We start from the raw sequence: 23,516 nt of genomic DNA on the forward strand, positions 1-23,516 counted from the left end.
TGGCACGGGGGATGGCGGAGGATGCACCAGGAGACGAGAGCTCTGCTCTCGACGTCACCTCTTATGAGCCTCTTATGACGCGGAGCCTGTTTTTAAACCTTTGTGGGCTTTGACTTTTTCATTTGGAAAATGAGGCCAAGTAACCGTTGTCTGCATAGCTTATACTCTAATGTAGATACAAGTGCTTTGAAGACTATAAAGGCCCTCTTTGTGCTTTTCTGGGGCTCCTACAGTTACTGAATTGCAATTGCTGGTTTCCCTGTCTGGGACTCCCACAAGATTGTGAGTTCCCTGCGGGCAAGAGCTTTCTGAGCCGTCTCTGTACGCCTCAGGCCTAGCAGGCTGCCTGGCGTTTAGGAAGCGCTCCATTAATAAAGTTTGACATCTGGGCGGCCAGTGGGAGGGCCCTTGACAGGCTGAGAAAAGCTGCAGCTGCGGTAATTATTTCCCTCTGTGCCGAGGACCAAACTTTCCTCTTCTTTCAGGCTGCCACTTCACCCCTCTTCCCAGCTTGCATCACCATTAACCCTCCTGCAGTCCCATTACCCACCCCTGGTGTCACCACAAAACTGAGGAAATTACACGGTGATCAGGGCTCCCAGCTACCGTGGCTGGGTCTGAAATACGCTTTCTTGAAGCTCTGGGTTGAACACAGTTGCGATGTTTAATCTTCCAAATGAGGAAAAGGGATTTCTAACGTTCTAATAAGCTAAATGGAAATGACTAATTAACCTAATTACATTGGACTGGGTAGCAAAGTACAACTGTGCTAAATTGGCATTCAGAGAGGTAGCCAGGGGCCTTTTCAAAGGCTAACAATGCCCGGTACCACAGATGAGATTCTTTAATGAAGAAGAGAACATGCTGACTGACCAAAAGTGATCAGCAAGGTAATGGCATTGTATGTCTTGCTTCTAAGATCCCTTGGTACTCTGAACTTATTTACAAAACAGAAATAGAGTCACAGATATAGAAAACAAACTTACGGTTACCAGGGGGAATGGGGGGGAAGGATAAATAGGGAGATTGGGATTGACAGATACACACCACTCTATATAAAATAGATAACTAATAAGGACCTACTGTATAGCACAGGGAACTCTTCTCAATACTCTGTAATGACCTATATGGAAAAAGAATCTAAAAATGAGTGGATATATGTACATGTATAACTGATTCATTTTGCAGTGCAGCAGAAACTAACATAATATTGTAAATCAACTATACTACAATAAAAATTTTTTAAGTAAAAAAAAAAAAAGTAAGAGAACATGCCCATTACCTAAAAGTTTAACATTTGATGAGACTTTAAAAATCCTTACAGAGGGTACTAATAAAAGCAGGATATGATCACAAAGATTTCATTCATCACCTGCTTATTAGATCTTCTGGGGAAACAGGGCAATCAATCTTCCTCATCAGACAGGGTTTTTTAAAAAATTTGTTTTATCATGTCCTGTTCAATTATACTTCCTTTGTTTCTTTAGGCTAAAAGCCAACTGAACACTTAAAAAGAGCATTCGTCAGAGGGCGCACGCTGCATTGTGTTTCACCTGCCCACATCCTGCACTGGGCTGGAGATGGATGGGGCTGGACATGGCTGCTCTGGTAACAAAACTCAGAGAGAAAGATAAAGCTTCACTCATTTTTAAAAACCTTTGAACAGCCAGATGAGCTTAGACCGCAAAACAAAACCAAAAAGCAAAGCAAACCAAAGGGTGATGGAACCAAATTGCACCAAGTCGCTTTCGGAGTTGAGCTACGGAAAATGAAAGCAGTGAAGAGTGCTTTTGAATCACTTATTCTTTATGACTTTCGCTGCAGATGGCTTTGTGGGATAACAGAGAGAAAGGCAACTGGACTGAGCCTAACTTGGCAACTCACCATTCCTCAAAGGTTTTCCTTCGATGGACAAATTCTATCAGGCACAGCCCATGTCAACCACAGCATATATACACCTTATAGCTGGGTAATTAATAATCACAACTGTGATAAGGTGAATTGTATGCATATCTTCAAAGATACGTTGAAGAACTAGCCTCCCAGATTTCTGAATGTGACCTTATTTGGGAATAAATAGGCTCTTTGCAGGTGTGATCCTGTTAAGATGAGGTCAGGAGGGTGGGCTCTGATCCATTGTGACTGATGCTCTTATAAGAAAAGAAGAGACGCAAAGACACAGAGGGAAGACGGCCATGTAGGGACCGTGGAGACTGAGGCAGAGATCTGAGTGGTCCTGCCACAAACCAGGAGTGCCTGGGGCTTCCAGAAGCTGGAAGAGGCAAGAAAGGGTCTTCTCCCTGAGGCTCTGGAGGGAGCATGACCTGCCAACACCTTAATTTCAGACTTCTAGCCTCCAGAACTCTGGCAGAATAAATGCTGTGTTTTTAAGCCACCCAGCCTGTGGCACTTTGTTATGGCCATTGTAGGAAACAAATACAACAGCCATAACCCCAACCATAATCGGTTTCCATTTACTGAACATTTATGTGTCTGGCATAACAGATAAGGACACAGAGATAACCTGTCAGAGGCCACACACACTCAACCTTGAACCTGAACCCAGGAATGTCTGACTCCAGAGCCTGGGTTAACTGGTCCATCTCCATCATTGCTCCAGTTCTGCAAATGGGCTCATTTAGAACTGCTTCCCAGAATTTATTTTCCATAGGAGCATCAGACTCTGAGTCATTATTCTCAAGCTCTGGGGCCATACTTCCCAGCAGGTAGCCATTGGCCACATGTGAGTATTGAGCAAATGAAATGTGGCCAGTATGACTGAAGAACAGGATTTTTATTTGCATTTTATTTATTTATGTTTTTTAAAAAATTTAACACATTTATTCTTTTTTTTGGTATAGTTGATTTTTTCCTTCATATTATTTATTTAGTTATTTGTTTACTTTTTTACAAATTTTAACACATTTATTCTTTATTTGTTAATTTTAATTATTTTTAAATTTAAGTTTAGAAGCTGGAAATTGCTTTAGTAATTGGAGAACTTTGAAGTATGTTTGAAACAACTTGGGTATATGAATCAAATGTTTTAACTCTAAATTTTATAAAATCTAAATTCAAATCAAGTATTTCTGATGAAGATTTAGGACCTGAATTGATATGTGTTATAAGTGCAAAAAATACACACCAGAATTTAGACTTTTACAAAAATATAAAATATCTCACTTATAACTTTTGTGACAGTTACATATTAAAATGATAATATTTTTGCTGTATTGGGTTAATGAAAATATATTATTAAAATTACTTTCATCAATTTCATTTTACAGTTTTTGCATTTTGCATTTTTAATGTGGCTACTAGAAAAATTTAAATGACACATGTGACGTGCAATATATTTCTTTTGGACAGTGCTACTCTAGATTGCATCTATTCATTCATATCTTATCTTATGTAGCCTAGAAAAGCTGATGGTTTTCCACACATATGCTCTGCACTTATTATAATTATTCTTAGGCATTTTATAACTTTGTGATTTTTGGTTGCTGTTGTGAATGGAGTTCCCCTTTGTTTCTTTCCCAACATATTATTCTCCTTCTCATTTGCCAGACTGGGTTCAGAATGACAAACGGAGCTAATATATAAAAAATCACACCTCTATTATTTAGATCAGGGATCAGAAAACTGTGGCCTGCAGGGACAATCTGGCCCACCATCTGTGTTTGTAAATAAAGTTTTATTGGAACTCAGCCATTTCCATTTGCTTACCTATGGTGTGTGACTTTGGCAGAGTTGAATAGTTGTGACAGAGTGTGGCCCTCAAAGCCTAGATATTTGCTATGTGACCCTGTGCAGAAAAAGTTTGATGACTCTTGATTTAGACATAGCCCTAAAGATGATTAAAAGAAGAGCTACAGACTCTGAAAAAAAGTTAGAAAAACATTTTGGGCAATGGCAGCATTTCCCAAGATGACTCCTTTGAAGAGGGCAGCACGTACATAAATGATTAAGTGCTGGGGTTTTGTTATAAAGTAAATCAACTTGGATGGATCTCAAGGGAGTTACGCTGAGTGATCAAGCCAGTCCCCAAAGGTTACATACTGTATAATTCCATTTATATAACATCCTTGAAACGACAAAATTATACAAATGGAGTACAGATTAGTGGTTGCCAGGCATTAGGAACTGGGGGAGGGAGGAGGTTGTTGTTTCTATAACAGGGTGACATACACACCAGACGGAGTTTTCTGGGTCTTGACTGTGGTGGTGATTACATGATAAATGTGTGTGATAAAACTAAACACACACACACACGTGCATGAAAAACAGGTGTAATCAGAATAGAGTAGTGGATTGTACCAATGTCAGCTTCCTGGATGTGATATTGTGCTACAGGAAAGCTAGATGTGACCACTGTGGGGAATGGGGTACAAAGAATCTCTGTTATTTATTATAATTGCACGTGAATCATTGTCTCAAAAAATTTTAGAAAAAGAGAGACAATCATATTACTTCAGACTCAGACTTCCTTGTGCTACAGAACATGTAGGAAAGCCAGCAGACATGGAAGGTTATAAATAGGATTCACTTTGTGCAGGTGCCATCTTCACACGGCAACAGCACCTGCCGTGGGGCTCCTGCAGGTGGGGACTGGACCTCCTCCCACCTGGAGAGTGCGTCTAGACTCTGGGGCTGGTGGTCACCCGGTCCACGCTTACTGCTCAGCCCTGTGAATGCAGGCGTGGTCCCTACTGAAAGGAGCTCATAGCTTGTGATCTTTTTGATGTTCGTAGAATCTCAATGAAACTAAGCTAGGTAACATGGAAGGAAGATGGACTTTGCCATCAGACAGACCAGAACTCGATTCCTGGATCTGCTACTTATAAGATGAATGATCTCACTTTTCTTACATGTTAAGTGGGAAAAAGTAATACCTACTGCCCAGGTGAACATGAGAATAAAATAAGATAGTGAATTTTTAAGGTGCGCTATAAATGTGAGCTATTATTAACCACTGAGAACCCCAGGCTGGAACGCGTTCCTTGCTTTGAGGCTGTCAGGACCCATGGGGAGATGGACGGCTGGCAGAGGCCTGGCACCTGTTCACTCCACGGAAATGCTTGCACAGCATCTCCACCCCAGCCCTGGCCTCACAGAGGAGCCCGCATTCCGGCCCTGAGCGCTGGCAGGTGGAAGGCAGCTCCGCTGAGTCAGAAACACTCACAGGGTCCTTCTGTTCCCTAACATCCTGGAGGCAAAGCCCACGCACAAGCACACGCACCTGCTCCTGCTCTGCAAAGCCTTCCCCGTAGGCCTGGGAAGGGGGACTGCTGCCATGGGGTGCAGACAAAGGGACGGACGCACCAATGTTTAACACAGCTCATGGTGAGCCCCCAAACACACCCCTGCTGGCTTCCTGGGGACAAGTGTCAGGAAAACACTCCAGGAGAGGAGAACGTGACTTTCTCCCTAGGGGCTGGTACTGACCTTGATGCCACCCCAGGCCTGATGGGAGAGGAACTCCACGGGACTGGTGACGTCTGTCTGCACTGGAGATCGAAGCAGGAAGTCCAACTCTGCTGCACTGACTTCCTGGTTCAGGAGGAGAATCTGCAATGTGGGAGGACAGTGCTGCAGTTCTTTAGCTGGCGGCAGTCACGGGTCCCAGAGATCTCTGGGGTTGTCACTCAGTGTAACTAGTGCCACTTCTAACGCTAGAGCCCGCCCGTCAATTTTGGTTGTTGAAAGAGGATGAAGTGGGAGAAAGTGTATATCTGTGCAAATCACCTCTGGGTGCAACTGACTTCACCCCAAATATCAGCATGAGTTAAATGCACACAGTGAATAACTGCATCTTGTCAAGCAAGGACTTCATGGATCCATCATAAATGCCATGAAGTACCTGCCTACAATCTCACAGAGAAGATGACACATGCAAATGACATGATTTGAGGAGGCTGTCAAAGTAACGGATGAACACATGCAAAATAGAAGTGCACATGTGAATCAACACTGCTAATGGTGTTCCAGAACGGGGGAGTGGCCAGCAAGCAGGGGCGGGGGATGAATTTGGCTCAACTTTCTCTAAGTGGTCCTGAATTGGGTTTTAGAGATGCTAAGCGATGGGAAGATTTGGGCAAGATTTCCGTGGGGCGGGGGCAGTGGAAAGTGCAGAGGCTTGGGGGGGAATCAGTGCGGTGCGTTGGGCAGGTGGTGCAAAGCACTCGGCTGGGTTAGAACTAAAAATTCACGCTGAGAGGCGCTCAGGAAATTGTTCGGCCCCTTTCAGATGGCATTCTCCGCTGAAAACTTACAGATGGGAATACTCACGAAGAAAAAATAATTTGGTTAGTTTGAGGAAAAGTCTTTTAAGGAGAAAACAGGCTAGAAATAGCAGGTGAGGTGAAGAAGCCCTTGTAAAACGAGGTTGAAATATTTATGAGGGGAGTGGAGTGACAGCTGGGGGTGGAAGCTCCTTAGGGTTTGGGGTAAATGAGTGGCAGGAGGGAAATGTGTCTGTGCTGGGGCTCAAGTTCCTTCTGTGATGGCCAAGCTGTCATCTGGGCTGGAGAGGGGAACACAGAGGGTGAGAGGGATAAGTCACACTAACATTCCTCCGTGAATTTAGGCTTCGGAACGTGCAAACAGAGTCAGCGCAGGAGTGATTATGGAATATCTGACTTTTAGAATTGGAAGAGACCTACAGGATAATCTGGTCTGTGCTTCTAATTTATATATGAAAAAAAAATCCCAATCCTAAATGATTAGATAGATGCAAGGGAATAAATTTCCATGGTTTTCTGATGTTGAGAATAAGCAGAAGGCAAGGGTTTCTTATTAACACTGGAAGCCCTGATGTTCTCAAGCCCTTGAGAACCAGCGTTCTTAAGGAGTTTTCTAAGGCCAAGGCTGCTATGGCTATAGAAGGACATTTGCAATTTCTTATTCTGGGGGAAGGTTTGGACATTAAACTTGCAACCTTAAAGGTAAATAAATAATTAGGGATACTCTAACAAAGTTCTTACTGCATCTCAAAAAGTATCTAGTTATTAGTAGGGCCATTCAGTTTCATCCTCAGTGCTAGTTGGGATTGATTGGTAGTGGCTGCTGGAGGGCTCTGTTGAGGAGGATCTTAGATCATCCAGGATCACCAAGAAAAAGTAAAATGGTTGATTAAGCACGTCTGCCATGAGTGGGACAATGGTGGGGGCAGCATGTGTGCACCATATTGGACCTTCTTATCTGATGCCTCTGCTTAGAGCGCAAAAGTCTTCACAGACAATGGAAACTGATGTTAAGAGAAGAAAGTTTCTTTACACCTGCTGGTTGGGCATATACAGTGACCTGTTTTCTGGAAATTTCTTCAATCCACTTTTACCTGAAAGGTGAGCTGGGAAAGGTAGGTCAGCTTATCACACTCAAAGAGCCCACGGGTGGTGTACTGGTGCATAGAGAAGGTGATGCTGTCTATTAGATTGGCCACCCGTTCCTTGAGGCTCTCATTGGGAGCAGCCTTCTCCACAGCCTTCTGGAAGACGATGTTGAAGGCCTGGGGACAGAAGGTAGGACACTGGTAATTTACACAGCTCTGTGTACGTAGCTAGTAGTACTACCTGTGATGAGCATGACGATTTGCCAGCCACAGAAATGTTTTCCCAGCATAATCTGCCAAGAAGGTACAGTGGCAACAAGAAAACTCTTGTCTTAGTTTGCTAAGCTCGTCTTAATTGGCTTATATAAATTATTACGTTGTCACAAAGTGGGCAAAGCTATGGGGCATATAGAGAAGAGCCGACAGTTTTGGTCAGTGAAAAATAAATGTCCAGTGGCCAAAATAATTAAATTAAATCCAATAAGTTTTGTTGGAAAGTAAACACAGTCAATGGTAACCAGTTAGGATGGACGATTCTATCCTCTAGATCAGCCGTCCCCAACATTTTTGGCACCAGTTTCGTGGAAGACAGATTTTCCCCAGATGGGGGGTGGGGGGGTGGGGGGTGGTTCAGGCGGTAATGTGAGCGATGGGGAGCGGCAGATGAAGCTTTGCTTGCTCGCCTGCCGTTCACCTCCTGCTGTGTGGCCTGGTTCCTAACAGGCCGCAGACCAGGGGGTTGGGGATCCCTGCATCTAGATTATAAAATTCCCGATGGTACATTCAATATCATGTACAACTTTGCTGTCTAGAAGAGACCCTTGTACATAATAGGCACGCAGAATATTTTCAATTAATTACTTTTCCTTTTGGTAATGATCAGAACATCAGGTGTTCCTTGTTTTTCTTTCTAGTAATTCTGCATCGTTTGGTGAGTCCACTTACATGTGCTTTTTTCTTATGGACCCTTGCTGCAATGGTGGGAGCAGAGCCTGCTTTGGTTACATCTTCTGAACTATACATTATGGGTATAATATGAAATAAAAATCATATGAATCAATTTTCCATTGTTTTAAACTTAGATATAGACTATTTATAAAAAATTAATATTAGGAATGCTGCATTTTGAATGTGATATGAATAGAATGAATCATTAAAGAAAATAAAAATTAAGATATAATCGGGTCTTTTCAATTTTTGGCTATGCAGATTTCCAGTCTTCTTGGTTTTTTGTTTGTTTTGTTTTGTTTGTTTTGAACACATATTTTCATGTGCCTCATCTAATCTCCTTTTGTCCGAAAGAGTCACCGAGGTAGATTTCAACCACTCTCAGAACTGTGGAAGTGATCCCGTAGTTATTAGGCTTATCATGCTAACTTTTATACTGTTTTAAAGTCTTTTATAATTCTTTCATATGGGGCTTTGACCTGAATATAATGTCAAGTATTGGATTTCATTTATAAACATAAAATATTACAAACACAGTTCACTTAATCTGCAGAGACTCTGAGTTGAGGGAAGGGGATTGGGACAGGATGGAATGCCATCTCCAACTGAATGAGTTCCAGGTAGTGGAGGCCCTCACCTCATCCCCACACCCTGGCCTCCATATGGCAGCTGAGCTTCACAGAATGAGGTGTGGGCTCTGAATGTGTGTGTGTGTGTGTCCTCTCTGTTTGTTGGGTTAAACCAGAGAAGTTGTTCAGAAATGCTCCACCACCCCCTAAGACCTCTTCAATTGTGGTCTTTTGGTGACTGCCTTAGGGGAGAAAGATATACTTTCAGAGATGTACTTAAAATTTATAGGTCTTTATTTTTTCATGAGTAAGATAAGCTTAGTCAGCACTTACAATTTGCTAACGTCTTTGGTTTTAGAAATATCTCAGCAACCATAAAGCAGTAGCTTTGAGGATATTAGGGTAATAAGGAAAGTAATTTAAAGTTGGACTATTATCATGGCCTGCTTTGGTTTTAACTGATAAAAATGACCTGCACATTTGATCATCCCGATTAGATTTTAAGCTCTTTGGGGCAGGGGTCACTTCTCATGTTTCTTGGTATCCTCTTCCACACTTTCAGTAAGCACAGTTCCTGCTGTAATATATGTACTTAGTGAGTGAGGCCAAGACCTGCTGTGGTCTCTCCTGCTGTTCTAGCCAAATAACCAATGAGTCATGAAAGACGCAATTAAAGAGACGAGGACTGTAAGGCAGTGGAGCTGCTCTCCTGGGTTTGATCTTAAATAGCTGCCACAGCTAATGAAACACAGATAAGCCCTCGTGGAGAGCTGCACTGGCTGTCCTACACTGCTGAATTATGACTGTTCAGAAAATTCCAGGTGTAAGCCACCTTGAGGGAAAATCGGTACATCGGGTGGATCCTGCCGAGGTCATTCATGATGAAGTAGAGCAGAGAGGCCCGGGCAGCTGCCGGCCGATAGTGTTCCCGGGCCTCGTCGATTTTCACCTCCGTCACCTTGGCCTCCTGCACCTGTCAGAAAAATCAATAGGGGTCCGTTGTTCAAACCAACCAGGGCTACCTGAGAATCAGCGTGGCCTCTCTGTGTAAGCACCTTGTGTCTGTGTGTGCGGTGGGTGGACCGGGATGGGGGGAGCAGCTAGAGGGTAGAAGGCTGCCATGGTTTTCCTTAACTGAGCTTGAGTGAGGAAGAGATGACACACTCCTAGTCCTTCACAAGGTGAAAGTGTCAGCCCCTCCAGTGGGGACCTGTGGGAGATACACACACACACACACACAACTTGAAAAATAAGCCAGAATTCTAGGCAATGGAATCCAGTAAAAGCAGCATACTCTAATTTTCTGTTTTCTTAATTTTTATGAGTTAATATGTAAATTCACAAAGAAGATCTCTTTCAATGGAGGTCTATTTTCAGAAAATTTATCGGAGGTAAAAATGAGGAAAGAGACCTAAGCGTCAGACAGGGATTCTGTAAGAACATGCTATTAAATACACCCTCAGTATGACCTGTCACGCTCCAGCATACAGTGAAACTTCTGATAATTCATGAGAGTCCTGCAGGAAAAAACAATGAGCACTACTGAAGATGAGCTCTCAATAAACAATTACGAACTTCAGGAGGAAGTGTTACCAAAGGGGACAATTAGAAGACCCCCTACCTCTCCCCCCCCAAAAAAAATCCCAGAAAGATTAGAATCCCAAGAGCTGAAGATGACTGAACTACCTACCATTAGCTAATTGTGTTTAAAAGCAGTAGAGATAAAAGAAAGCATAAAATCAGGACATTATAAAAAAGAGAACAAACATTATCTGAAAAAGAACTAACTAGAGCTTCTAAAAACAAGAATACAGTGATTAAAATGGAAAACTCAGTGACTGGTTAAATAATGGACTTGAGTTGAAAGAGAATAAGCAAACTAAAAGATAAATTCTGAGGAAATTGTTACACAAGCAGCTCAGAGAGAAATAAAGATGGAAAATATGTAAAAGAGGTTGAGACTTGGCAGATAAAATGAAAAGATTTAAAATACATCTAAAAAAAAAAAAGAAAAAGAAATACGTTTAACAGAAATGAGTACAGAATAGAGAGAGAGAGGTAATATTTGAGCTATAGTAGTTAAGAACTTTCCAAAATTGATTAAAGACCAGAGATTTTACTTTGAAGAAGCAGTCAATGTCAAAGACAGCTTACTATCCACAGGCTGCTGAAGAAGTAATTATTTGTTTCAATCAGAAGAAAACTGAATCCAAAAGGAATAAATGAGATGCAAGAATTCCTTAAATATACAGTCAATCTAAATAACAAAGCCTACTGGGGACTTCCCTCGTGGTCCAGGGTTAAGACTCCATGCTTCCACTACAGGGGGCACAGGTTGGATCCCTGGTCAGGGAACTAAGATCCCACATGCCGTGTGGTGCGGCCCAAAAACAAATATTATAAAAAAATAACAAAGACTATAAAAAACATGATCAGTTTGGAAGTAGTAGATAAAAGCAAGGTGGAACTAAAGTGTTATAAAACAGTAGCAGAAGATGGAAAAAATGACCAAGTATTCTAACATCCTAATATTGTTTTGGAAGAGGCTAGATATAGTGCTTAATTTTAGACTTTGTTAAGTCAATACATATATTGTTAAGTCACCTATAAAATGAAATATATTTCTCATATATAAATGAAACAAAGTTAATTAATAAAATAGAGTAAATAACTTTAAAATCAACAAAGGATTAAAGAGGACGATAAAGAAAATTCAAGAAAGGAGAAAAAATAAACAAAAAGCATGGTTAAAAGAAAGTACAAATTGAGATAGTAGAAAGAAATCCAACTATATCAGTAATGTTAGTAAATGTAAATTGGTCAAGTTCAGTAGTTAAAAGACAAAGATTCTCAGGATGGAGTGGAATGGAATAAAAATCACATAATTGCTCAGATTGTGTTACCACAGATTCATACTGTCCATGCTCACCCGGGTCCTTAATGCTGTGCATTAATCTATGTCCTTAGTCAACTTTCATTCTCGTCTCCCACAACAACTATTGTAAACCTTCACTCCTTTCCCCAAGCACCCTACGTCACCACCATCCCCTCATTCTAAGCAGATGACCATGACTATGACTCATGCTTTCACAGATGTATTGTATAGGGACCATCAGGAAGGGGTTTCCTTAATTCTGCCTTCCCTCCCACTCCCTTAATTTTCTGACCCCCCTGACCCCATTGCTCACATTGACTTATGGACCATTTGTAGATTTATGTTTGCCCCCTCTCCCCCATTATATTGGAATTAACTCTCCATATTTCTAAAGATAAGCTCTTCATCAGTGACCTGAATTACATTTCCCCTGATTTCTTATGTACCCCATTGTACTAATCTCTACTTCTCATTTCTGTAAATTCAACTCTTCTTCTCAATGGCTCCTTTTCCTTTACAATCCATGCATCCTCCAATGTCCAGCTAGGATCTTAGTAAGCTCAGTCTCTGCCATCTTGGAGAAAAATCCTCCAAGGATGCTATGCCCTCCTTAAGTTACAATCCTTTCTCTTTCTACCATTTTATAGTCTGGCTTCTTTAAAGAGTTGTCTATACTCACTTCCCCTTTCTCAACTCCCATTTACTCTCATTCTAAGGCAGTCTGGCTTCTGCTTCTGCTACTTCATGGAAATCATTCTCCTCAAGATTATTGATAACTCCTTTTTGCAAAATTCAGTGGATACATCTCAGTTGTATCTTATTTGCATTCTCAGCATCATTTGACACCATTGACATCCCTTCCTGAAATGCTTTCTTTCATAATGCCTTATCTACCTGCTTTTCCTCCCACCTCCACTCTATTCCATGCTTTCCATCTTCTGTACTTGTCCTGAAATGCATTAATATACTTCAGTGCTCTACTCCCAGTCTTATCACTGCACACACACCTTCCAGGTGACTTCATCCACTCCTAAAGTTTCAACAATCAACTACTTGCTAAAAAGTCTCAGCACTCTATCACCAGCCAAGATCATATATCCCCAAACCCACGGGATGTTCCCATGTGCATGGCCCAGAGGCATTTCAAACTCAACATGACATAAACTAAAATCATCATTTCTTCTCACCCCCAAATCCACTTATGCTCTCTTCTCTCAGGTGTTGGCACCAATATCTATCTAGATGTTTATTCCTGGAACTGAGACATTTCCTCGACAATACTTTTATCCATATATAATCATATCCAATCAGTTAACAAGTTTTCCAATTCTATCTCCTTGAAGTTGCCCATAGCTCTTGCATTTGCCCACTTCTTTGTACCATCACTGCCAGCCCTACTTCAGAATGCCATCACTTCTAATCTGAATTACTGTACCTCCTCCTGCTTTCTCTGCCTCCTGCTTCCCCAAGTTCTCCTCTGGATTGGAGCTGGAGTGATCTTCCTAAAGCACAGATCTGATCATGTTACTCTCTTGTCTAAAGAGGGAAAAAAACCCACCTCTTTTAGGAACCCTAACTCCCATCTACAGCCCACACTTCTTAGCATGGTCTACAAAATCCTTTGTGATGGAGCCAGCCTCCCTTTCATGCCTCATCTCCAGTGACTACTTCCATCCCCTCTACAATCTCTCAATGTTCCACTCATACTAAAGGGAAACATCCTTCTACCGCTAACCCAACATGGGTTGAGTGCTCTTCCTCTGTGTGTTCATGACTCCCCATGCTTCCTCTCCCACAGCCCTCATCACAGTTTTGTAATTGCCTGTCCTTCTCCCTTAGAGGACCAGGTCCTGGAAGCCTGGGATTCTTGGCCTCCTTGTGGTACCCCCACCTTCTGCCATGGAATTTGGAATATAACAGCTTCCAACCAAGTATTCATTGGATGAATGAATGAGAAAAAGAAGACAAGGGCTTCCCTGGTGGCGCAGTGGTTGAGGGTCTGCCTGCCGATGCAGGGAACACGAGTTCGTGCCCCGGTCCGGGAAGATCCCACATGCCGTGGAGCGGCTGGGCCCGTGAGCCATGGCCACTGAGCCTGCGCGTCCAGAGCCTGTGCTCCGCAATGGGAGAGGCCACAGCAGTGAGAGGCCCGCATACCGCAAAAAAAAAAAAAAAAAGAAGACAAAAAGAAAAGAAACAACAAAAGAATAAAAGGCTGCATACAAAAAGCCTGGCACACAGCAGGTGCTCAATAATTGTTCACTGACTTTAAAGAAAAGGATAAAGAAAGAGAGGAGGAGGTAGGGAGAAGAGACCAACATGGTCAATTCCATCTCTGACCTTCTCCCTCTGTGTGAGTTGGGCTCTGTTCCCCCATCTCTCCTTCCCAGGGCAGTGGAACTTCTACCATAATTGTTTTACAAACTTTGCATGCCCCTCTCTAGAGACATGGAGGCCGTAGAGAACCAGCAGTAAAACCTGGTGGTCACACAGCGACTGAGGAGACAAGGCGAGGCTGGACCTTCCTCCTTTCAGTCTCTCATTCCAGCCTTAGTTGTCTGTTATCTCAGAGTGAGTAGGACCTGGTTTGTCTGCCCTGCCCATCATTACTTTTCATTTTTCCTAACTTGTCCCTACCTCGAACAAAGTCTTATTTCTCATATTTGGAGAAATCCCAATAAACTGACAATAAAGGTATTCCTTCAAAGGTGCATCATTCCTGGACACTGTTACAGACATGCTTATCCTGCTCAGAACCAGTAACTTAATTCCTCTTCTGGTCCAAGAGCAGGACCGAGAATGTGAAAGGGGCCCTGTAGGGTCAGCAGTCTGCTGGGGAAGGGCAGACTTTTATTCCCGCAAGGGGGAATAAAAGTGTCCCGAACGTTGTGAAACAAAGGAAGGAAGCTATATGCTAAGTAGTTTCGCAGGATGATACACCGTTTTTTTTTTTTTGAGAGCTGAGTTTCCCTGGACGTCGTTGAAGTTTTCCCATTAAAATCAGACTTGCGAGATTTTGGCAGGCTGTGAGTTTTCTCGGGGTGCAATCAGGCCTGAACCAGCCAACTTGTACAACAGTGTGATTCCTTAGCTTCAGGTCAATTCCATGGACACACTGAGGTAGTCAGTTTGAGCGACTGTTTCCTGCACAGAACACGAGGCCCTGCGCAGATGTAAGTACTCGTCAAACGTTTGTGGAGTACAGCTGTCAAGAGCATTTCCCAGGAGATGGGGGCACTCCATAACGCAGGATGTGAGGTAGTCATTTCAGGAATCCTGCCTAGCTTGACTTTCTAGGAGACACTCAGGAAGATGGAAGAGCCACCTGTTACTCTTTTTTTTCCCCTAGAAGTCGGACTCAGGGAGCAGGAGGAGGGCCTCTGTCCACCAGCCTAGGCTGCCAGGTCTTACCTTTTTCTCAACTTCCGCAGCAGTCTGCTTGGTGATCTCAAGGTTCTCCAGCAAGGCCGTTTCTCCCAGGAAGTTCCCAGAGGCCGAGGAAAGGCGAGAAAGCAGGTTGTCTTCTAATGTTTTGAGGGTGATTTTGAAGCCATTCTGCTGCTTCGTGAGATCTGACTGCAAATATCGCATAAGAGAGAGTCAGGTGTAGAAGCCCAGAGCATCCTGTTCTCGGGGTAGCTCTGAATAGATAAAAGGTTATGGGCCAGAATCCCTTCCCTTAGCAAACTGGAAGCAGGATAGCAGAGTGCTTGGGACCACAAGCAGACAAAATCAGCAGGAGACCTGAACCCCAACTGTACCAGTTACTAGTCATGTGACCTTGGGCTGAGTTACCTCTTAACACGTCATAACCTCAGCTGGGTTAACCCCAGCCCTACTCGTAGGAGTGCTGTACAAGGCTTAGCACAATGCTGGGACATGGTCTAGTCACTAAATGGAAGTTATTTCTGGGAATAGTTAGAGGGTGGGGTCAAGTTTTACTTCTCCGGAAGGTCCCGTCTATCACCACTTTGCTGGCCCCCAAGGGAAGAGCTCTCCTATAGATGACCTTAAAAAAAAAAACCAACTAGAAATGGTTTTATACAGTTTCGACAAGATGATCGCAGGAGCCTTCCTTAAGGCTGGAGTGGGGCCTTGGTATCCAGGCAGATCTTACCTCCTCTCCCTTTCTGACTGTTAGGTTCTACGTCCTAAAGCACTGGGCACTCTCTTACTGTGGGTGGGTGCACATGTAACCTCAGGCAGCTGCGCTTTCTCTGCTCTTGTACCGCCTGGGATTATTGCCTTTGGATCCATGGAAAGAACACTTCTTGTTGGAGGCCCCAGCCACAGTCACCCTGGCCTATCTTCTGTTTCTTAAAAACACATGCCTCCATCTTGCTTTATAACCAGAATTCACTCTTCTCTCTGCTGCGGGTGCTCTGAACCAAAGGCTCATGCCACCTCCTCACAGAATCTTTTTCTGACCTTTCCAATTTAAATAAGCCCCCTGGCACTCTAATATCTCCCTGCTTTTAAAATCTAATCGTGTCTAAGGAGAGGGGAAAAGGATACTATTTGCTATGGACAAAAGTGTGCCCCCCCCAAGTTCATATGTTGAAGCCCTAACTCTCCCCTCCCCCATGTGACTGTATTGGAGGTGGAGGTAATTAAGGTTAAATGAGGTCATGAGGATGGGGTCCTCATGGTGGGATTAGTGCCCTTGTAAGCAGAGACATCAGACAGCTTGCTCTCTCTGCACACACAAGGAAGAGGTCTATGAGTACATGGTGAGACACTGGCCACCTACCAGCCAGGAAGAGAGGTCTCACCAGAAACTGGACCCCTAACTCAGACTTCCAGCTTCCAGACTGTGAGAAAATAAATGTCTGCTGCTCAAGCCACATAGTCTATGGTATTTTGTGATGGCAGCCCAAGCTGATTAAGACGCTACCCTAAAGTGGCTGAATCCGTTTCTACTGCCCTTGCAGGGCTGAACCCCACTTAGTTCTGGACACAGACGCGGAGCACATGTGGTGAGAGGCCCAAACATGTTCCTGTACAGCCTGTGCCAGTCCTGCTCTTGGACAGGAGTGGGGGTTCTCCCAGCTGCCTCCTGCCTCCTGTTCTTCAGCCTGCTCTATCCTCTGTTTCCCAGTAGGGTGTTCCAGGTGGCTTCATGGTGCTGGCGCTCCTCCGAGCTCTAGTGAAACCACGCTGCTCAGCTTCTGGAGGAACAGTCCCACCTATCCCAGAGCAGGGCACACGGCAAGGTCTGGTGGCAGGGCATCTCCTTCCTCCCTTCCTTGCTGGGTACCTGACGCACCTTCAGCTTCTCCAGGTCTGGCCTCTCCATGCTGACCACAGCGGCCAGCAGCTGGTCCTCCAGGCCATCCCTGGTCACGGTGAAGTTGATCAGGGTGGCCTGAGCCTGCAGCTCGGGTTGGTAGTGAGGATTGGCCAGCTTGGTGTGAAGGATGAGCCGGAACTTGGGATTGTACTCACACTCTTTGTCTCCGATTTTAATGAACCTGGAACACAAGGGCTCATGTGAAGGTGGAGTGCCTTCCTGTGAGCTTTGGTCAGGGACAGAATCCTAGACGGGTTTTTTTTGCAAAATCACAGCAAATAATATTGCCATACTCAGATGACTCCTCCCGAGCATGTCTAGGTTGAGCCCTCAGGCAGGGAACAGGGGTGGAGGGTGACAGACCTTCTCCCACAGCCACCACATCTGATTTTGCGGGCACAGCTGGAGGAAGAGCCACTCACTTTGTGGTCCGTGTACGTGAGCGCATTATGGAACATTTCCAGCAGATGGCAGTAAAGCATTTGCAGGAAGGGGAACCTTCCTTGCACGAAGGTGATTTATAGGCTAGCAATAGGGCTTACTTTGTCTCATGGCTGATGGAGCATTACTTCTACGGGTGAAAATCGTTAATTAAGTAAATAAGCACGTCCTAAGGACTTGAAAAGGCGGCTTATGGCCTGGGCAGTGGGTGAGGCTCCCTTCTGATAATTCTCACCCCCCTCCTATGTGCCTGTGGCCCTTGTCCTGCCCCTCTTTTCCTCCTCCTCCTCCTCCCAGACTCTTGCTGAGCCCTGATCAGCCACCAGCACCCAGAGCAACAGGGGTTCATCAAGCTGACAAAGCACTGAGCTCTCAGAACTCAGACGACTGCCTTAGATGAAATGCTCACGGTTCAAAGTCAGATTGCTTTTTCACCACCTTCCCTCTAACGCTGCTCTAGACTAGTGCACTGGGGTCGTTGAGCAGCAAGCCAGTGAGCTGGCTGATGGAAGTTCCTCTGGAACTGCCTCTAGGGCATGAGGGCAGCTAAATGTTCCTCTTCTGGCAGAATGAAAGGTGTGCTTCAGGGGGGCTACTTGATGTGAGCCGAGGAGAGGAAGTTCTAGGAGGAGCGGGTCTGTGCACAGCTCTACCAGGGGCCGTGAACCAGCCCCTCAGAAGGGCCAGCAATATAGCTGGGTCTCACCGTCCTTTCTTAATGCCTTCTCTCCCAAGCAGGGGTCCCAGCACAGGATCGATGGACTCCTCTAGGTTTTCAATCAGCACCACCTCCCCAGCTTCCAGGGCACGCTCGACAGTTTGAAGGTAGCTGAGGAGACAGGTGGGCGGAGCAAGCCTGCATCAAGGGGTAGACTGGAGACAGTCAACAGGCAGCCGTGGCCCTGAAGCACAGCAGTAAACTTGGAGGCACCGCTATCTGGGATGACGTCAGACAGCTGGCATATTTTTCTCTATCTAAAATGATACTTATGTGATATGAACTATTTCTTATAAAAAGGGAAAAATGACAAAATGCAAAAAAGAATATGAAAATTAACTGTCATCCTTGTGTCATTTACATTTTGGTATTGCCTGTAGGTGTTTGGATATATTTTCAAGTTTATTATTACTATTTCTATTTATTTTATATTATTTATATTTTTATTTATGTCTGCATTTATATTTATATTTATTTGATCCATGTAGCTCATTTGTTTTATAACCTGGTTTTTGTGCATAAAATGTAAACATTTTACCATGTCATTAAATATTCTTCTATAACAATATTTATGTGCCTAGGTATTAGACTGTATTGATACACCTTAATTTATGTAACAATCAATTACCAAAAGCTAGGCTATTTTTAATTTTTCAATATTATGTAGAGTTTAACAAGCACATAAAAAATTGATTCCCCTAAATAGATTTATAAGTTCAATGTGATTCCAATTCACACAATAAATAACAATATAACTTTATAAACCTTGACCAAAAATCTTAAAGTTAATCTAAAAGAAAACAGTGAGAATGTTTTTTTTTAAAAATAAAAGATCATGAAGAATAAGAGGAGGGACTCACATTAGCTGATAATAAAATATTTCTTATAATTTCAACAATACAGATATGTAGAAAGAAGTCTTAAAGAATATCATACACCAAAAGTTGGGAGTGTTGGGAAAAAATGATGAATTATAGGGCCTATTTATTTCTTTGGGTAACTCCCCTCACCTTTTTTTACTGATGATATATTACTTTTGTAATGAGAAATGCCACAATAAATGTTACTAAATATAAAACGAAATAATTAAAGGCTGGTATAGTATTGTATAAATAGAAAAGAATAAAAGCTAATAAAATATTTTAATATAGAGTAAAATGTCGTCTCTAATTAATTGGAGAAAGGATGGAGAATTTAATAAATGGTATTGGAACAATGGCTAACCACTTGAAAAGTGAAAATTAGGTCTGTACCTTATATAGTACCTGAAAATATATTTCAGGTGATTGGATTTTAGTGTAAAAAGAAAACCCTAAAAAATCTTCTATATGAATATTTATATAATTTCTGGACAGAAAAAAGAATTTTCTAAATATGATTTATAGAAGAAATGTGACATATCTGACCAAAAAACAAAAGTTGTAGTATGTCAGACCTCACAAAATTCAAAGGCAAATGACACCCTTGAACACTTTTCCATTCACTGATGAAGGGAGACTACACTTAACAGTCTTAACCCATACTACCTATAATGTAATATTTGTATTCAAATAATACACAACAAATGTAGAAAATCACCCAATAGAACAGTAGTCAAGGGACATGAACAGAGAATTAATTACTATATGTCAGGCACTATTTTCAGTACTATGGATATAAGAATGAGTAAAAAGAACAAATACTTGTGTCTAAAATGCAGTTATTGGTCAATTAGAGAGGAATATTTTAATCAAAGTTTGAAGGGAAGGCCAGGATTAGATTACCATGACTGATGACACAGATAAAACTACGTTGTGTCCTACCTCAGCATTCATTTCTCACCTACCTTCTCTGTAAGAAAGGATCCATCCGGGTATTCAACATGTGATTTAACTATTTTCTGAACATCGCATGCTTGATTTAAACAACCGTGGGTGGTCTGGACCCCTGGACAAGCATGTTTGGGACATGTGGCCAGGGCAGCAAGCCTCACGCTGGTGGTTGTATGTTAAGAGTGGATAAACGTGGGCTTCGAAGTGAAGATCACCTTGGTTCCAATACTGCCTCCATTAATTTTTAAAAATTTTAACTAATTGTTTTAAAATTGTGGTAGACTATTGTCTACTACAGCCCCTGGGACCACCATTCTACTTTCTGTCTCTATGAATTTGACTACTCTAGGGACCTTATGTAAGTGGAACTGTACAGTAGTTGTCCTTTTATGACTGGCTTATTTACTTGGCACATTCATCTCAAGGTTTGCCCATGCTGTAGTGAAGGACAGAATTTCCTTCCTTTTCAAGGCTGAATAATATTTCATTGTATTGATACACCACATTCTGTTTATCCATTCGTCTGTTGATGGTCACTTGGATTACCTTCTACCATTTGGCTATTGTGAATAACGCTGCTTTGAACATGGGTGTGCAAATATCCATTGCCTTTAAAACTGTGTACTCTTGGGGAAATTACTTAACTTGTGTGAAACTCTATTTCCTCAAATGAGAAAATGGTACCAAGAACACTAACCTCATTGGTCGTGTGGATTAAAAAGCATTTGAGGTAAAGCTCCTAACACCAAGACCAACACATATCGACCACCTAATAAGTGATCTCTGGCCTTCTCCCTCCTGCTCATTGCCCCATCCTATTATTCTCATGTCTCCTAGAGACACAGAACAAGAATTGAGAACTGAAACTACAAAGCTAAGTTATAACAGAGTGAATGAAGCAGTGGGGGGAGAGGAGCTGAGGTCCATGAAGTGCGGTGGGTGCTAGTCAGACATTCTCCCTGTTGTTCATGTCCCTTGACGTGTGCAGTAACTCCCCCACCATGTACGGATAAAGCCACATGGCAGGTGCAAACGGTTCTGAAGGTTCCATAACTATCTCAGCTGCTAAGCACCCCACTGCAAATGTCCCATCGTTCCTCAGGAGAGAGACGCTTTACGTTCCCTGTGGTTCTGGGGCAGAGGTAGGAACAAAGGGTAGAAGAGAGCTAAGAGAGGCAGTTTTTGACTAAATGTGAGAAAGACTGTAAAACACAGAGCTGTCTGACAACGGAATAGGGTGCTTGGGAAGCAGGAAGTATTCCAGGAGAGGTGGGAGGGTGAACCCCTGGGCTGGTGGAAGAAGGACTCAGGAATGGGTCGGGAGGCTGACGCTTATGATTTCTAATGAGAAAGAAAACACATGTTATACTGAGTGAAGCAAGTCAGACAGAGAAACACAAATATCATATGATATCGCTTATATGTGGAATCTAAAAAAATGGTACAAATGAACTTATTTACCAAACAGAAATAGAGTCACAAATGTAGAAAATAAACTTATAGTTACCGGGGGGAAGGGGGGAGGGACAAAATGGGAGATTGGGATTGACATATACACACTACTGCATATAAAATAGATAGCAATAAGGACCTACTGTGTAGCACAGGGAACTCTACTCAATACTCTGTAATGACCTATATGGGAAAAGAATCTAAAAAAAAGTGGAGATATGTATCCACTTTGCTGACCCACTTTGCTGTACAGCAGAAACTAACACAACATTGTAAACCAACTGTACTCCAATAAAAATAAAGATAAAAATATGAAAAAGAAAGAAAAGCAGAGACTCAGTGCCCAAGCATCTCTCACTGAGACATTTCCTAAAGCGAGAGGAAAAACAGGAGAAAACTCCTGGAGGAACCAGGAGGGTAGAAACAATCCACAGCGGCTTAAACCCTGCTCATCACATTTTTTCCCTCTGCATAAACGGCAAGGTGGGAACTTCTGTGCACAGCCACCTACCCCTTCTGGCCAATCTGGGTGACCTGGAGGTCCTCGCCATACTTGTTCTTGATCCATTTGATGCCTTGTAGCTGAGGGTCCACCATGAGTGGCCAGCGCTCGCAGCTGAGGAGGATGGTGGCATTCTCCGTGGACATGCGGTCTGCAGGGAGGCCCTCGTTCTGCCAGGCAGCCACGTCGGCATCATCCGTCAGCATTCTCAGGGGATCTAGGTTGGGGGTCACTGGGATGGGAACCTGGTGGCGAAGAAAGGCCACACACGCTCAGAACAGAAGCATGCGCTCTCAGCTGGGGGTGGGGTCTGCAGCTCACTCAAAGGACAGAACTCCTCTAAAAGAAAGACCAAAATCCCCCTGAGGAGCACTTTCCTGGCTGTGTCATTATTCCTGGAAGCAGGTTTTCTTAACGTCCTGATAGTCTTTTTTCTCTTGATGGATGAACAGCAGCAGAAATTCTGCCCGTGTCATCCTCTGTTCTTCAGTATATTCACCCAAGTCAAATGTCTACCATAGATCATTTGTACCTTAATCAACAGCCTCCATCGCCCTCACCCAAGTTAGCAGGGTCACTTCCTGCTACATTTCTATGCTTCACAGACCAGGCCCACACCAGCCCGTACTGACCACCCTCTCCTCTCAGCATCACCACTTGCTGCTGATGCCCAGCTTGCAAAGGACTGCAGACGCTCCCCTTCCCCCTGCCATGGACAACCCCACCCCCTGGAAGGGCTGCTTGAGGACTTCTCCCCACACTGGGAGGCCCAGGAACAAACCACCAGGCCTGGGAATGTCTCCCCTTGGTCTCTGTCCCCCCCTGGGAACCCTTCCTTTTCTTCTCGTTGACCTCTCTCAGCTCATTTAATTCTTCTTCAAGTAATTGTTTTCATTAGAAACACATATACTTTTTAAAACACTGGGGTAAAATTCACATTCCCTAACCATTTTAGAGTGCACAAGTCAATGGTATTTAGTACTTTCACGATGTGCAACCATCAGCTCTATCTCGTTCCAAAACATTTTCTTCACCCCAAAAGGAAGCCCCAAGTCTATCAGCAGTCACTCCCTATTCCCTGCTACCCCCAGTTCTCAGGAGCCTCTAATCTGCTTTCTGCCTATACGGATTTACCTATTCTGGATGTTTCACATAAATGGAATCATACAACACGTGACCTTTTGTGTCTGGCTGCTTTCACTTAGAATGCTTTCGAGGTTCACACATATGCCCTTTAACCTCTCCAACTTTCTCTTCTCTGCAGTTCGTCTTCCCAGTTATCTCAGGAATACCTCTCCAGACCATCTCCTTTCCCTTTAATTACACCTGCTAAGGGTACAAATGGCCAGTGCTACACTTTCGAGCAAACCTCAAAAGGGAAACCAGCCACTGGAGGTTCTTATCCTGGGATCAGAAGTGTATTTCAATAGAATTGTTTTCCTTTGTAATCATATGCATTCTACTTTATACACTAAAAAACATTACTGTGAGAAGGATTCCATAGGTGTTACCAGACTGCCAAAGGGGTTTGTGGCATAAAAATACTTAAGTATCTTAAGATGGGTCACAAATCAAGCCTT

The 23,516-nt window shown here is 43.2% G+C and overlaps 1 protein-coding gene across 1 annotated transcript in view; it reads right to left on the minus strand.

Moving 5' to 3' along the window:
- Positions 1–23,516, minus strand: part of DNAH9 (dynein axonemal heavy chain 9) — a 301,023-nt gene that overhangs the window by 43,387 nt on the left and 234,120 nt on the right. Inside the window, exons 53-59 of the mRNA XM_022595902.3 lie at positions 21,946–22,181; positions 18,160–18,282; positions 16,989–17,193; positions 15,134–15,298; positions 9,680–9,820; positions 7,337–7,507; positions 5,446–5,568 (exon numbers count right to left, since the gene is read on the minus strand). Of these exons, the coding sequence (XP_022451610.3) occupies positions 5,446–5,568; positions 7,337–7,507; positions 9,680–9,820; positions 15,134–15,298; positions 16,989–17,193; positions 18,160–18,282; positions 21,946–22,181 (1,164 nt within the window). The remainder of the gene's footprint in view (positions 1–5,445; positions 5,569–7,336; positions 7,508–9,679; positions 9,821–15,133; positions 15,299–16,988; positions 17,194–18,159; positions 18,283–21,945; positions 22,182–23,516) is intronic.

The sequence above is a fragment of the Delphinapterus leucas genome, chromosome 19, assembly GCF_059928025.1.
Source record: "Delphinapterus leucas isolate spDelLeu-1000000601 "Yukka" chromosome 19, BTC_Dleu_Yukka2, whole genome shotgun sequence".
NCBI classification, from domain to species: Eukaryota; Metazoa; Chordata; class Mammalia; order Artiodactyla; family Monodontidae; genus Delphinapterus; species Delphinapterus leucas.